General features: G+C 38.5%; 1 protein-coding gene across 8 annotated transcripts in view; it reads right to left on the bottom strand.

Moving 5' to 3' along the window:
- Positions 1 to 735: 735 nt before the first annotated feature.
- The window catches only part of TBC1D1 (TBC1 domain family member 1), a 101,100-nt gene continuing 87,196 nt past the window's right edge, over positions 736 to 14,639 (bottom strand). For all 8 annotated transcript variants that reach the window (XM_071432555.1, XM_071432553.1, XM_071432557.1 and 5 more), the window contains 5 exons: positions 13,495 to 13,739; positions 12,900 to 13,059; positions 8,347 to 8,516; positions 5,477 to 5,647; positions 736 to 2,538 (listed from right to left, as the gene is read on the bottom strand). In XM_071432555.1, the coding sequence (XP_071288656.1) occupies positions 2,341 to 2,538; positions 5,477 to 5,647; positions 8,347 to 8,516; positions 12,900 to 13,059; positions 13,495 to 13,739 (944 nt within the window). In that variant the 3' untranslated portion in view covers positions 736 to 2,340. The remainder of the gene's footprint in view (positions 2,539 to 5,476; positions 5,648 to 8,346; positions 8,517 to 12,899; positions 13,060 to 13,494; positions 13,740 to 14,639) is intronic.

Below are 14,639 nucleotides of genomic sequence, written 5' to 3' on the forward strand. Positions count from 1 at the left end.
TCCATGTAACTCACTAGCACACACTGCATCCCTTGCTGCATTTGTCATGCACCTTTGGAAGCCCAAGTTGCACATACCAATGAACCCCTTCCTTCCTTCCCTCCTTCTTTCTTCACTGTTTTTTCTTTTCTTCAAAGATTAGGCATCACTGCTGGGGATTTTTATCTGTAGAAGTGATATGGAGAAAATGTGGATTATTTCAACTTTGATTTTCTGTGAATGGTAGAAGATGGTATGTGATGACAATTTCTGGTGCTCAGAAAATAGGAGACCTAATTTTACACATTTTTAAGGATGCTTAGCTACAGCATAGTTGGAGTATCAAGTATCTGGGACTAGCTCTGGGCTCTATTATTTCCTTCTCATGCTTCTGGATGGAAAAGCCCTGAGCTTTTACAAAGTTGGCAGCTTGGTAAGTGGTATTACTTCCTTTCAACTTCTAGTCCAAACCCTTTTACTGAGAATTTGTGTAAGTGCATTACTAAGTGCACTTAGATGAGAACTAGAGTCACTGTTCTCAGAAAGCATGAACTAGTAAATAGGTAACAAGCAACTTTAGGCTTTCCCAACTATATAGAAGGAACTGTTTCATTGGACCAGGGAGCTGAATGGAAATGAACAACCACTGTAGACAGCACCGTACTTCCAGGGGAAGTCTCATCTCACATGGTTCTGAACTGGCACCCCACCAACTGTGATTTTGTGTTTGAATACCAAAAAATGTAACAACATAGATGTAGGCATAGATTATTATTATTTTTATTGCTTTTGTTAAAAAGTCAGTGAATGAACTATGGCACTATGCTGTAAAAATGCAACATTACTGAGTGATCTGACAGTATGAGGTCCATTATGACAAGATTTTAAACATGAAGCATAAGCTTCACTGTGGATTTCCAAATTAAAAAAAAAACAAGCTTAAGAGGTAAATGGATTAATAATAACTGATGTATGTGGAATTTCAATACTAAGTGAATACAAAGTGGACTTGCAAAAACCAAACATATAAAAATCACGTCCTGGGTGAATCTCCACTATAACAAAACACCAGTGCCTATAAACTCAGTGCTTAGTGACTGAAAAAAACTATGGCAATATTCCTAATTCTGAAGTTAACCCAACAACAGCATATCCATGGGTATTATTGCACAATGTTGCTTTAACTGGCTTGCAAACTACTTTTGCATTAAGAAAAGTGAGACTTACTCTTTTAGATATGTAATCTTATTTGAAAGATGCATTGCAAAATAAGGGTGTCCTAATTAGAACTTCTATACCCTTTATGAAACAGTTTAAGCATATCTGGCACACCATGAAGCTCTTGAAATGACTCCACTTCTTCAGAAAAAGTCTTTAGATTTCTTAAAGGATGGGTGGGCAGAGAGTAGCAAATAAAGGGAGAAAAAATGACAGTGGATATTATTTTCCCAGAAAAAACAATGTCTTACATCACACAGCAGATCAGAAATAAATAAGATGAAATTTGAAGAGTCTGAATAGAAATCCTTGAATGATGCTGCAAGAGTCACAGGCTTCACCAAATTAATGTCAGTATATTTTGTTAAGAATAATGCAATTACTATATACAGTATGTTTATCAGATAATGCTAACTAACAATACACTAAATTAATGGTAGTTAAAGAAGAAATATACTAAACCAACATACTTAAAAAAAGGAAGGCAACTCCCAGTTATGCATAGTTACATATGATAATGTCCAGCTCCCTGGAGTTCAATGGATTCACACCTTCAAGCATCAGGAAGCAGTTTTCTGAGGTGTAAACAACATAATTAACAGAACCCAGCCAAGCTGTAGGGGAATTACATCAACAAAAATTTCAAGTCCAATACAAATCACCTGTAAATGTTACCACTGCACAGCTGCAATGGGACAGTCATCCATTCAAAGGTTTCACACTGACATATTTCTTCAAAAGACCTTCTAAAGGATGTGCTAATTAACTCGGTGGTGATCCAGACACAAACAAAAGTGTGACAAACCCAAAGCACTTAGGTTTAGAAGCACTTATTGAAGAATCCATACCATATTTACAGTGTCTTGCATATAACTGCACACACTAGCAAGTTTCTCCTGTTTACTATTTCTTGTGTGGCATCTTACTCTTCACAGTATTTCTACATACTAGGAAGAGAACAGTCTTTCCCCAGGCAACCAGCTTCTCTAATATGGAAATCCACCATGCCCTTATCTTGCTTTGCCACAGTAAGGTGTGTACAACAAACACGACAATGTCAAATCCCCATGGATCATGACAAAATGACTCAGTTCTTCCCTTTGTTTCTTGCTCAGCTTCTCTGCTCCCTTACAACTGTGCAGCTCAGTCAGCATCCAGTTCTTGTCTAGTAAGAAGAGGCTTCCCATCTGTATCACCCATCTTTTTTTGCATCTCTTCCACAGCTTTCAGCAGAGCTGCTCGCTCCTGCTCAAGAGTGAGAATGGTCTGCTTCAGTTTGCCTTCATTGGTCAATAAAAGCTCTACTGTAGCTTCAAGGTTTTGGATTTTTCCATTAGCCACCTATCAAAGTAAAAAGATAGGAGGGGAGAAAGTATGGGAAGGGAAAAGATGGTAAATTTATTGATGACTGAAACCATCTTTAAACTATTTTTTGAGATACATGAATATATATAAAATATTAAAGAAATTATGAAAAATTAAACTCAAAATATAATGCAAAGTAATGAAATTAAAAAGTTGACAAATCTGCAAATTTTATACCGAAGAACTGCAGGTTAAGATAAGCTTCTGTATTGGTCAGTTGGGAGATATTTTTGGCTAGCCACAGTTGTTGCTTTGCAAAACAAAGACAAGTCAACATGTTAGCTGCATCCTCATTTCACCTCAACATTGAGTCCAATGAATACTAGGTTGGAAGGCAAAGGAGAAGAGGATTTAGAGCAATATGCAAATGGAAAACACATTGTGAAAAATTTCAGAAGTTCCCCCTCAAAAGGCTGCACATACTGGTGTTCTACTTCATGGTGAAACAAAGCATTAGATGGTTCAGTCATCATGTGAGACCTGTAGGTACTCTGACAACGTCAGATATCTGTTTGGAAGTTTCAGCACTGGACAATAACATTTGGAGACAGGATGAGTACAGGGTGGTCTTTGCTTTCAGGAAAGTATTTCCCTTTCTGATGAGCCCACTACCCATCATGTAATTATGATGGGTTAAAAAGTTCAGCCCTTGGGGACAAAGTATTGACAAATGATACTGACCCATTGACATTATCTGGTGATGCATTTCCCTCCTATCAGCAATGGGTCACCTTCCACCCTATGAAACAAGGTCTGATGCAGCCCACCTCCAAGACAAAGGGATTGCTCCAACACTACAGTGTTAGAGACTGAAGTTCCCTGCTGTTCTAGCTGCTGACTTGCCAGTACTCAGGTGGAGATGAGCTTCATAATAAACTGCTTAAGGCTATCAAGTCTATAGGGACAGGAGTGGGTGGAACATCACAAAATCACAGAGTGGATAGGGTTGGAAGCGATCCCTAGAGGTCATCCATTTGCAACCTCCCTGCTCAACCAGGGTCCCCTAGAGCATGTCATTCAGGACTGTGTCCTGAGTGCTTTTGAATATCTCCAGTGAGGGAGACTCCACAACCTCTCTGGGCCACCTGCGACAGTTCTCAGTCAAGGACATTGTAAAGTTCTCATGTTCAGGTGGAACTTCCTATGCATCAGTTTCTGCCCATTCCCTCTTTTCCTACTGCTCTGCACCTCTGAGTGCAGCCTGGCTCCATCCACTTCACACCTTCTCTTCATATCCTGATGACCTGCTCCAGGAGCTCCATGTCTCTCTTGTACTGAGAAGCCCAGAACTGGGCACAGCACTCCTGATGTGCCTCACCAGGGCTGAGTAGAGGGACAGGATGACCTCCCTTGACCCACTGGCAATGCAGTTCCTAATGCCCCACAGAATTCCACTGGCCTTCTTGGCCACAAGGACACTTTGCTGGCTCATGGACAGCCTGTTGTCCACCAGGTCCCCCAGGTCCTTCTCCACAGAGCTGCTCCCCAGCAGGTTGGCCCCCAGCCTGTGCTGGTGCCTGGGGTTATTCCTCCCCAGCTGCAGGACCTGCACTCCCCCTTGTTAAATTTCACTCAGTTCTTCTCTGCCCATCTCTCCAGCCTGCTGAGGCCCTTCTGAAGGGCTGCACAGCACTCTGGGGTATTGGCTGCTCCTCCCAGCTTTGTGCCCTCAGTGAACCCACTGAGGAGGCCTCTGCCCCTTCATTCAAATCTTTGATGAATGAGACAAATAATACTGGGCCCATTATTGAACCTTGTGCAACACTGCTAGTCACAGGCCTCCAACTGGACTCTGTGCCACTGATCACAAGCCTTTCAGCCAGTTTTCAATCCACCACACTGTCCACTGTCCAGCCCACACTTCCCAAGCTGAAGATCCTTGATACAGGTATTTACAGGACATCACATCTTGAATATCATCCCAGAAATCTATCTTCCCCTTACTGTATCCAACAATTTCCTTGTCCATATTTACCCAAAGCTTTATGAAAATATCTTGCAGAAGAGTGCCTTTCCTTCTGACTTTTCTAAGGCTCAACCTAGAACCTAAAACAGGATCAGATCTCACAGGATCAGAATGTACAGCTGAAGCAAATTTTTGTTAGGAGGGGCAATCTAAATCTGCATGATTGACTGGCTTTAGTCAGGAAAAAAGAACCAATTCTGAGAAACCTAAACTTCCCTCACCAATTATCTTACAAAGTTTATGTCTAACAATAACTAAGAGGTTTGAAATGTCTGCTTCTTACCCTTGAAGTCCCTTTCTCCATCAAACTAAATGCACAGTCAAAAGTTCTATAGCAAACATCCTGTTATAAAGCAGCCAGAAAACTGACTTCTTACTCAGATAAGCAAAGAATAACCCCTTACAAAGAATAGGTATGCTGCCTCTGAAAAAGCTGCAGAATATATATTTTAGAAATTATTATTTCACATAATGTTTAAACAATCTGAAAAACAGCTAAAAAATTGCAATAGAATGCATGCCTTTAGACAATGTATCCTTTCTCTAATGTATCCTAAATTGTGACATTACAATTAGTATACCCATTTTTGTCAGAGTAGTATTTCTGCTGTAATAAAGCAGTGACTGAAAATATAAAAATGAAGTTGAAAAAGCACTTTAGTTTCAGTTATCTTCTAAAGATATGATTTTAATTACAAGAGAAGAGGCAGTGTGTTGAATCAACTTTTCACTAACTGCAAGTATATGCTCTAACCACCCCTCTCTCAGAATTTCTTCTGCATGTAAACTTTGAGGGCTAAACTAAATAAAACTTTTTAAATGGCTACATTTTAAATTCACTAGACCAAACACCAATCCTTCCTGTGATGTGGAGTAGGACAGGCTCTTCTGAAGTGGTGCATAAATTAGAAAATTAGAATGTTAATTTATATGAGATATTAATTTTACCTGCAGTTCTTCCAGGAGATCAAAGTTTTGCTTGCGTAAGCTGCTGTTTGCCTTTTCTAATTTATCCAGTCTCTGATTGTCATTTAAAGATGAATCTATAAGCTCGTCCTGAAGCACATGATATTCAACTTCATAAGCTTGCAACTGCTTGGCAATATCCATTTCAAACACCTGTTGTATAGAAAAATATTATTAGGTGCTGTGCAGATCAAAATCGTTGCTCTTTCAAGGCTTTAAAATCTATTGATCTAGATCTAGACTCAGATATTTAATCAATGCATACAAAAAACCCCTTATTTTTTTGGCATTCACATTTTCTGTTGTGGAAATTGCAAGCCTGAGGCAGTAGAGCGCAATACATTGGCACTGGATCTACTTAAAAATTCTGCTACTGATTTGCTGCCTGACTTCAGCAAAACTACTTACACTAAAGGTTTCGAGGGTGTGGACTTTGTAGGGTATTCCCCTTTTCAAATTTAATACATCTCAGTTTGGCATAAACCCTTCTAGTCAGAACCCAGAATTAGCTGTCAGTTCAGAAAAAGTGTGGTCCACAGTCCTGCCACATGTGTAAGGTTAAGTAAAATAAAAGCCTTAAATGAAAAACAGTAGACTTTGCTATCTTTATTTATGACTCTATAGTATTTTTATAGACTGAAAGAATAAATTTTCTTACACTAACACACTTAACAAAAACATAATGTAACATCAAAATAGATTTCTATTATTGTTAAATACAAATCACTGAAACAAATGCTCAGTCTTATCCATGAATATTAAGAAAAACTTTTATTTTAAAAGCAGATAAATAAATTGAGAAGCAGAATAACCCAAGGGAAAAAAACTCACTATTTTCTTTTCCTTTTTCTAGGTTTTGGCAAACATCTGCCTACAAATTATTCATTAATATGACTCCAATTTCCACTACAAGCAGTGAAGAAGGTACTAAATGAAAAGGACAAGTGTGCCAATCATAGAACATAGAAGAAATAAAAGTTGATTTAAAAATGTATTTGAAAAATAGCCCAAGAAGGGAAATTCCAGGGTCATTCTTTATTTTTAAACCTCTTGTACTTTATTCATTTTGAAAATGAGTCAAATGTCAAATCCCGTCTGAAATACCTGTTAAAAGTAACAGGGACATTTGCCTATTTTATTTATCTGCTCTGTCTACAAAACTTTAACTGTTGGCTAAAGAAAACACCAGATTATGAAAAGTTTTGTCACGTGTCCAATAAAAAATTATCTCGTAGTTAAATAGCAGCAGAAATGTATATACTGAGCATTTAAGCACAGAAGGCTGAAATACAATTTTAATTTGAGTTTGATTACACATAGGGAGTTTTCATTTTCTGTGAATCTGAGCATCTCTGGAGAAGACACCCTGTTGAAATTTCAATAAAACAAGCAGTGCAATTCAGTTAGTTCCTCTTATGACCTCTGCCACTTTTAGCCTCTGTGCTCCTGAGGAGGGAGGGAGATCCCTGCTGTCATAACCAGAGTATGAAATCTGAAAGAAGGGAACCATGAGGCAAGAGAATGTTTGATTTGAAACCTAGCTAAGTGAAGGCACGTTAAGGCATGGAACCAAAGGCCATGCTGCAGAAGGATGAGGAGCATGGGGATTAACCCAGGAGCTGTGTATGGACTGTGGGCTGGTCAAGCTGCTGCTCTCTTCAGAGTCAGCCCTGATCAAAGTGGGGAACTGCTCTTCCTTCTACTCACTCCTACCTTCCCACTGCTCCTCTTTCTACTCACTTCTACTTTCCCACTTTCAATTTAGAGCAGTCAGGGCTGCCTAAACAGAGCATTCCCTCCCTTCTTCAGCTCAAAGCACATGGTTTTATGCAGGTCACCTAAACACTGCAAGTTTTTCAGCCTGGCAGGTAACACACAACCCCCTTTGTCCCTTGGAAATTCCTTGCTTTCCTTCCTCCTGCACAGATGTTCTAGCTCTCATTCCTTTCCTTTGACAGTAAGCACTAGGAGCCTTTTTTCTGGCCCTAATGTGAGCTGTGTCCCCCTGAAGCTTTGCTGCCAGGGCTCAGGGGGAGCCCCTCACCAGCCCTCTGCAGAGCACTGCTGCTGCTGCTTTCCTTATCAACCCACAGGCTTTGATCTCTGGCAGCCCTTGAGGGGGGAGTCAGCATCTGCAGTTCTGCACAGTGCAGCCCCTATGTTCTGGACTACAAAAGGCCTTCTCAGAAAAACTGGCTAAAGCCCATCTTCCATTTGTCTGAAGCAGTTTAGATGAGAAGTATAAAAAACATGTAGGGTTTTTAAACAGGCAAGCCTTAATTGAAATAATTTCTGTTTTTTTCATAATACATCAGTATCATCTGGAGTGTTAGCAATGTTGCATCATTTTCCTTGTCTGCTGTTCAAAATAATTGTATCAAGAATTCCAAGTTTTGTTGTCTAGAGTCACTACTCACTGCAAATCTGCACTGTCCCATGTACTCCTGACAGAATTAGAAAGGTGCTGTTGTTACACACTGGGCCAGCATCATAAAAGCCAGTAGAGACAGAGTGCATGTGGGAAGGCTTCTAATTTCATTAAGTAAGGTTAACATTTGTGAGGCTCTTGCAGGTCAAATTTTGCTTCTGATATGAGACTTGGAAGGCAAGCTTTGGTGAAATAAGAATTAATTTTCACTAAAGGTTTCATAAAGTGACAATAACCAATGGTTACAATATCATACACAGCTACTAAGTCATCTTGGTTTACAAGTCATCTGCTTCCAGAAGTTTTCAACATCTTCCAAACTACAAGGGAGTTCCCAGCTAGAAGTAGTAGCTGTTCTGCTTTTTCTGTCGAGAACTTAACAAGAGTATTCCTTTGCATACCATGTGTTCAGTTTATTTCATACCTGACTAATGGTCTTTTCCATCTGTACCAAACCCAAGTTGGGGAGAGTGCTTTTAATAAAATCAACAATAGTTTCTAGATTCTCATGCTGCAGAATCAAGGGCTTGTGGCTTCCCAAAAGGCTTAAAGCCACTTTAAATATAGCCTCTGATCCTTGAAGAAAGAGCATATCTGTGAAAACAAGGAAAAAACAGGTTATATCAAGCAAGCACATCTTTTGACAAGAATATCAAAGCAAAAAATAGTCAAAGGACAACAACTTCTGATAGGAGTGACCTGGAGGTTAGATACACTGTGCTGGACATGTGCTCTTGGCTTTAGAAGTTTTATAAGATCAAAGTTATTACTGTGAATAGTACATCTGACTAGCACAATCACTTACTAATTTGTTTAGTGAGTTTTCACCAAAAAAAAAAGAAATTCAAGTTTAAGCTAAGTCTACAATAAACTAGGTAGTCAAGCTTATCAATGTTGCCACTTTTTGTGCATGTAATAGTTTAGTGGGCTGTTTTCATGTTTGTAGGAATATAAATTTGAATAGAAATCTAATCCCAATGCCCTTTAAAAATCCTAATACAACAGGGAAAAAGCCTATACCTGAAGACACAACTGAAGATCTGAAATTCGTTTTTTCTCTGTGGTGGAAAAAGCCACAAAACCACAATACAACATTTAGCACATGAGGCTAAATGCACACTTTCCAGTAGCCTCAAGTTTCAGGTGCATGTGTTTATTTTTAGTATGTGTCTCAACCACTTCTGTTAATATGCTAATAAGGATATTAATAAATACCTTGAAATCTTAGTCATAAAGCTTAGGTGTAAATATTGCAGGTGGCCCTGCAATGACAGCACCTGGCATACCAAGCACACTGAAACCACAATATACAGTGTCTTTTTCCTTTCCTTTCCTTTCCTTTCCTTTCCTTTCCTTTCCTTTCCTTTCCTTTCCTTTCCTTTCCTTTCCTTTCCTTTCCTTTCCTTTCCTTTCCTTTCCTTTCCTTTCCTTTCCTTTCCTTTCCTTTCCTTTCCTTTCCTTTCCTTTCCTTTCCTTTCCTTTCCTTTCCTTTCCTTTCCAAAGTGCCTATGTATTTATAGAGTAAAGAAATAGAAGTCTGCAATAAAGGCATCAGACAAGAAACCTAGTCTGTACAAACAGCATTGCCCAGCACTTGACTTTCCTGCTACTGTCAGAATCTGCTCCTGGTTTCATGGAAGGGCTCACCTTGCTACAGACAGAAGCATCTAATGAATTAAACAATACTGATGGAGGTGATAAAGGAATAGAAGATACTGTGGGGTTTTTATTATAGCTCCTAAATATAAAATTATTTTGAAAGGGCTTCTCTCTTGTTCTTTCCCTACTTTGTATTTGAAGCTGTGAATGCAGCCACAAGCAATACTTCAATACACAAACACTTAACACAAGAAGTAGCACGGTGACACAAAAAAACCCCAAAAAACCTTGATACTAAAAAAAAAAGAAAGAAAGAAAGAAAAAAGAAGAGTAAAGCAAAGAGATAGAAAAAACCCACCACGTTGTAAGGACTACTAGCAAAACTACAGTTATCTCTGATGTAGTGAAGAACCTATGAAAGCACTGGCTAACAGCCTTTCTTAGTAAAACCAAACTCTATTTTCAAATTTGTATGATAATGAAATTCCCCTCTTGCACTCTTTAGCTTGCAATGTTGAAGCCATAACTCATTTCACTCTCTCTCTCCAAGAAAGAAAAGCACAAGTAAAAACTAACCACAAATCTCACACTTTCTTGCCATTTGTCCTAGAAGGGGTGCAACATTTATCAGCTGTGTTGAGCTGAATGTGAACTCCAGTGGTAGAAATGATTAAAAAGTGGTAACACAGAAGGCATCTGCCTCAATTCTCTATTGAAACTCAAAAGTATGGGAAAATGATTCATAGGGAAAGCTCTGTATTAGCACAGGAAATACTGAAGAACAGCTAGAAACACAAAGTGAAAAAAGCAAAGCTAAAAAGAATGTGTTTTTATGATTCAGCACCTGCCTCATAATGACATGAAGATTAACTCAAGGTGACCTGAAAGTTGTTAATGAAAGTCTGTATGACTGAGCTGGTAATACACGGCTGAAATCCCTCTCTCATTTAAAACAGCAAGTACTTAACAAAGACCTGTTTGTTATCCACTCCCCATGCTTCATATTAAGCGGGCTCCCAGCCAACAACAACACAGTGAAGGTACCCAAATTAATGTCAGCATGACTGGCAGCCTACAAGATTAAAAAAAATTAAGTTTTATCTACAATCTTGAAACAAAATAAACACTATTCTATCAAATCTCCTCTATGAATAAGTAAGCAGGGGTACTAAAGAACGCATCTTTCGTAACACTCTACTTTCATCAGCTCCTGCTCAGAAGTGTTCCAAGTTTGGACAGATAAATGAAAACTTAAATGGAGTTTTGCTATTTGATGCATAAAACGGTCTAGCCCATTTCTTTTACATATTGCCTGTTAGATGTCTGCAAAAAGCATGCTCTATGGAAATCCAAAAGAATGGTCTGTAACAATTATATAATTAAATATGAGTGGGCTAGTTTCAACTAGGGGTTCAGAAGATAACATGCTAGAAAATGGCAGTGCATTCTCAGACTGTTAGTAACCTATAATTCAGTCACTTCAGCATCAACGTACTTTCCTCCCAAGGGTTCTCATAACTGAGCAATGAAAATCTGTGTATATATGTTCTGCAAGAATGTGTGAATATATAGATCAAAAATGATTGGATTTTAACTTGCCATGTTGCTACTGACAGCCACTGGCAGAGTGACAGCTCTAAACTTTTCTGTTTAAAGTTCTGTTTCAGAGTCCTTAGTATGGGTGAGGATAAGACTTTACTTTCTAATGTAAGAGAATGTCCAGTGTTCCTAACCAACATAGGTCCAGTAAATACTGTTTTAAGGAAATTATTAAATACAAAGGAAATACTGAATTTAAGGAAAATATGAAATACAAAGCTGCAAGTGTTGGTCACACTGAACTTTCTAAAAACATCAGAGGTTTCTAAGAAGCAAGAAGTTTCCGTCACACATGCTTTTCTCTTCTTGATCTAAAATCAGATGTGTGGAGATCATGTATATGTGCCTTCTATTCTAATGCAAAGTCTTTGTTTTCTAAAGCTCTACAATCCTTCAATGACAGAGAAAATACTAATCTGTGTATTAAGGCAGAACTCCAAATATACTGGATACAGAAGGCACTTTTACAACCTCACTGCAGTCAATTGCCCCATTCAAACACTTCTTACCATGTACAATACTATGAAAGATTAAGAATAACAAAAAGATGAGCTGATTATAAACTCAGTATATGACAGTTGCATACAGCACCTAATTTGATTCCTACAGATTATTACTGTCAGCTACATACTTGTTGATGCACATTAACCTGCTTTGCACTCTTCCAGGAAAAAAACCATGCTGTTTTCCCTGGAGTTTGGATGCTAATCATGGGACATATAGTTTTACTCTATACACCATCCTTTTCACTGTGAGCTTTTCTGGCATTATTTTTAGCATGCCCTTAAACAGAAACTAGACAGGATTCTCTTTGGTTCTTCCTGAGCTCTATATTCCTATTTGTGGTAGGCAGGACCATATTGTTTTTAAGTCAAGAAAGTGTCAATATTAATCTGCTAATGAACAATTTCCTCATTGCATTTCTTAAATGACTAAGGAAAATGAAACTGGCTTCTCACTAGAAGAGAAGAACTCGGGAGAAAGTTCCAATCCACCCCACTCATTATGGACAATCCAGTACCACATAATGAAGTGGAAAAACAAACAACTGAAAAGGAAACAAAGCATCTTCTCAGACATCAAACAATCTATGAAATATACACCCAGAAGATCAAGCATCAAGGTAAATTCTTAACTGGAATTTAATTAAAAAAGAAAGCTTCTGTAGATATTAAAAATAGGCAACAGAAGTGACTTTAGAAACTAAACCCCAGATGATTCCAAACATTTTTGGAACTAAAACTGTCAGGACAAGAAACACTAGTTTAAACGTCTTGTATTTCTGCAGAGTAAATCCATGATTACACTGCAAGGGCCATCTCTGTGTGTGTCTTAAAACATAATGCTCAAGCTAATTTTCTGCTGACACTGCTGGAAATTATGATAATGGAGTAAATGAATATACTTCTCAGATGATGTCTTTGTTACATCTCTTTTCAGATTAAAAATAACTAATTGTTAGTGTTGAAGTGTCATTGTCATAATACAATGGCTGCCTTCATTTTACATCCTCTCCAGAAGTGGTTACAAGGTGGGAAAATGTAATAATGGGGATGAAAAGACATTAGGGACTGTTGTTTACTTTCCTCCTCTCTCTTCCACTTTTACTGATATACTGCACATTCCATAGGATGACCTCTGTTGTTTTTCTTCTGTTCACAGTAAGCAAAATATTTCTCCTGGGTGTCTGAATCTACTTGGATAGTAATGCTATAAGAATACCAAGATTCCACATGTAAGACTTCAGAAAGAACAGAGAGAAGTTTTATGAAGAATTACCAAACACTCTGGATACAAATCCAAGGGGAAACTGGGAGGCAAACATGGTGAGAAACCAGGGAGCAGCATAGAGGCTGGGGCCAATCTCATGAGCCTCCAGGTGGTTATAGAGATCTCGATGGTAGTCATGAAGAAGTCGAGACAATTGGTACATCTGGATCTGCATGAAATAAGAACAAGACACTAAAGATCAACATGTTTTAACATTCATAATAGCAAAGTCCATGCTTCATCCTTGTCAGAAACAGAGAAAGGTATTTGTCAATTGATGTTTGGATGAAATTGTGTGGAAACAAGAAATACCTGGAAGCCACCTAAAAGACACAGGATGGGTCACCTCTGAGCCTACAACAGGCTCATTTGCAGGGTCATTTGAACCTCATTTGAATGCAACAGAAGTCTTCTTATTTTCCATAGTTTCCCTAGAAGTATTTTGATTTGAAAAGCATGCATTTAAGATGATGTATTCTTTTCCTAGATTATCTTTCCCTATTTTTAAGAATTCAATTTAAGTTCTGTTTCTGACAATGCTAGCTGTATTGCGTTATTATTATTTAACATTAGCATCTCTTACCTAAAAAAAATGAAATCATACCTGCAAAATTGTCATGTCAGGACGGTATTGTTTTCTCAGGCCAATGTCAAACATAAGAAACTTCAGCATTTTAAAAGCATCTTCTTCACTCATATGAAGTAGCAAAACTCCTGCTACAAAACTAAGGCCCTGGCAATATCCTACTTCCTGGTCCAGAAGTGAGTAGGCCTTCAAAATGTTGTAGAGTGACAGCTGCCCAGCCCCCAGCTGTGCTGAGAAGTACGGATGTGTTGGAAATGTGCGCCCTGCGAAAAGAGCTGAAGTTAGTGACTGAAACTAAAAAATAAACAACATAACCCCCAAAACCATATCATATTGTCAAATGAAACAGTCTTTCAAAACTGTAGATTCTTTTGAGAAGTAGATTTTGAGTCAACCCACAGGAAGACCATAAGAAAGTTAACAATACAGAACAATTGACTCTTATACTCTACCACTGTTTTGTTATAGATTTTTTTAAAAACTTCCAAAGGCAAATTTTTCACTTTTAGGAAAAACCCTCCCCTTATCAAACTTCCTCTGTGAAATACCTCAACAGAGGAGAAATCTGAATACCTCTTTTGTTCTAGTATTAAGTGGATTTTGTTTTCTGGTTGCCCACTTGTTAAATACTACCCCACCCTTTAGCTCCTGGAATGCTGCTCTGCTACCAGATAATATCAGAACTCCTGTTTCAAGACAAAGCCTGGGGCAGAGTCCTTCTGCCATCTGGAAGCTGCTCTAGCCTGTCACATGGGACAAGGCATTCAGTTCTGAGTAAGTCTCCCTGGCCAGGGTGTCAGAATTGAATGTTACAGAATAAGTATTTCTGGCTTTCAAATGAGAAGGAGCTTGCATTCCCTTGCTTGAAGGACAAGTTACTACAGCACAGTCTAAAGGCAGACCTGCACTGCCTCACTCAGGCAGCAAAGCTCGTTTCTTGCTAAGTCATGAAAAAGAGTTACAAGCTCAGCAAGAATAAGAATGCTAAGAAGTTCTAAAAACCAGTAAATGTAGGAGGAGAAGAACTGCTAAACTCACAAACTGACTGGCTTCTGAGCGCTCTGATGCTGGCTTAACTAAGAATTTTAGCCTTTATTTTGGAGCAAAGATCTCTGGCCCTACCCAGAAGAGACTAAATGAACTGTGATACCGCTAGAGCCCCA

This window comes from Agelaius tricolor, unplaced genomic scaffold (assembly GCF_023055355.1).
Source record: "Agelaius tricolor isolate 1412-34295 unplaced genomic scaffold, bAgeTri1.0.p SCAF_8, whole genome shotgun sequence".
Lineage (NCBI taxonomy): Eukaryota > Metazoa > Chordata > Aves > Passeriformes > Icteridae > Agelaius > Agelaius tricolor.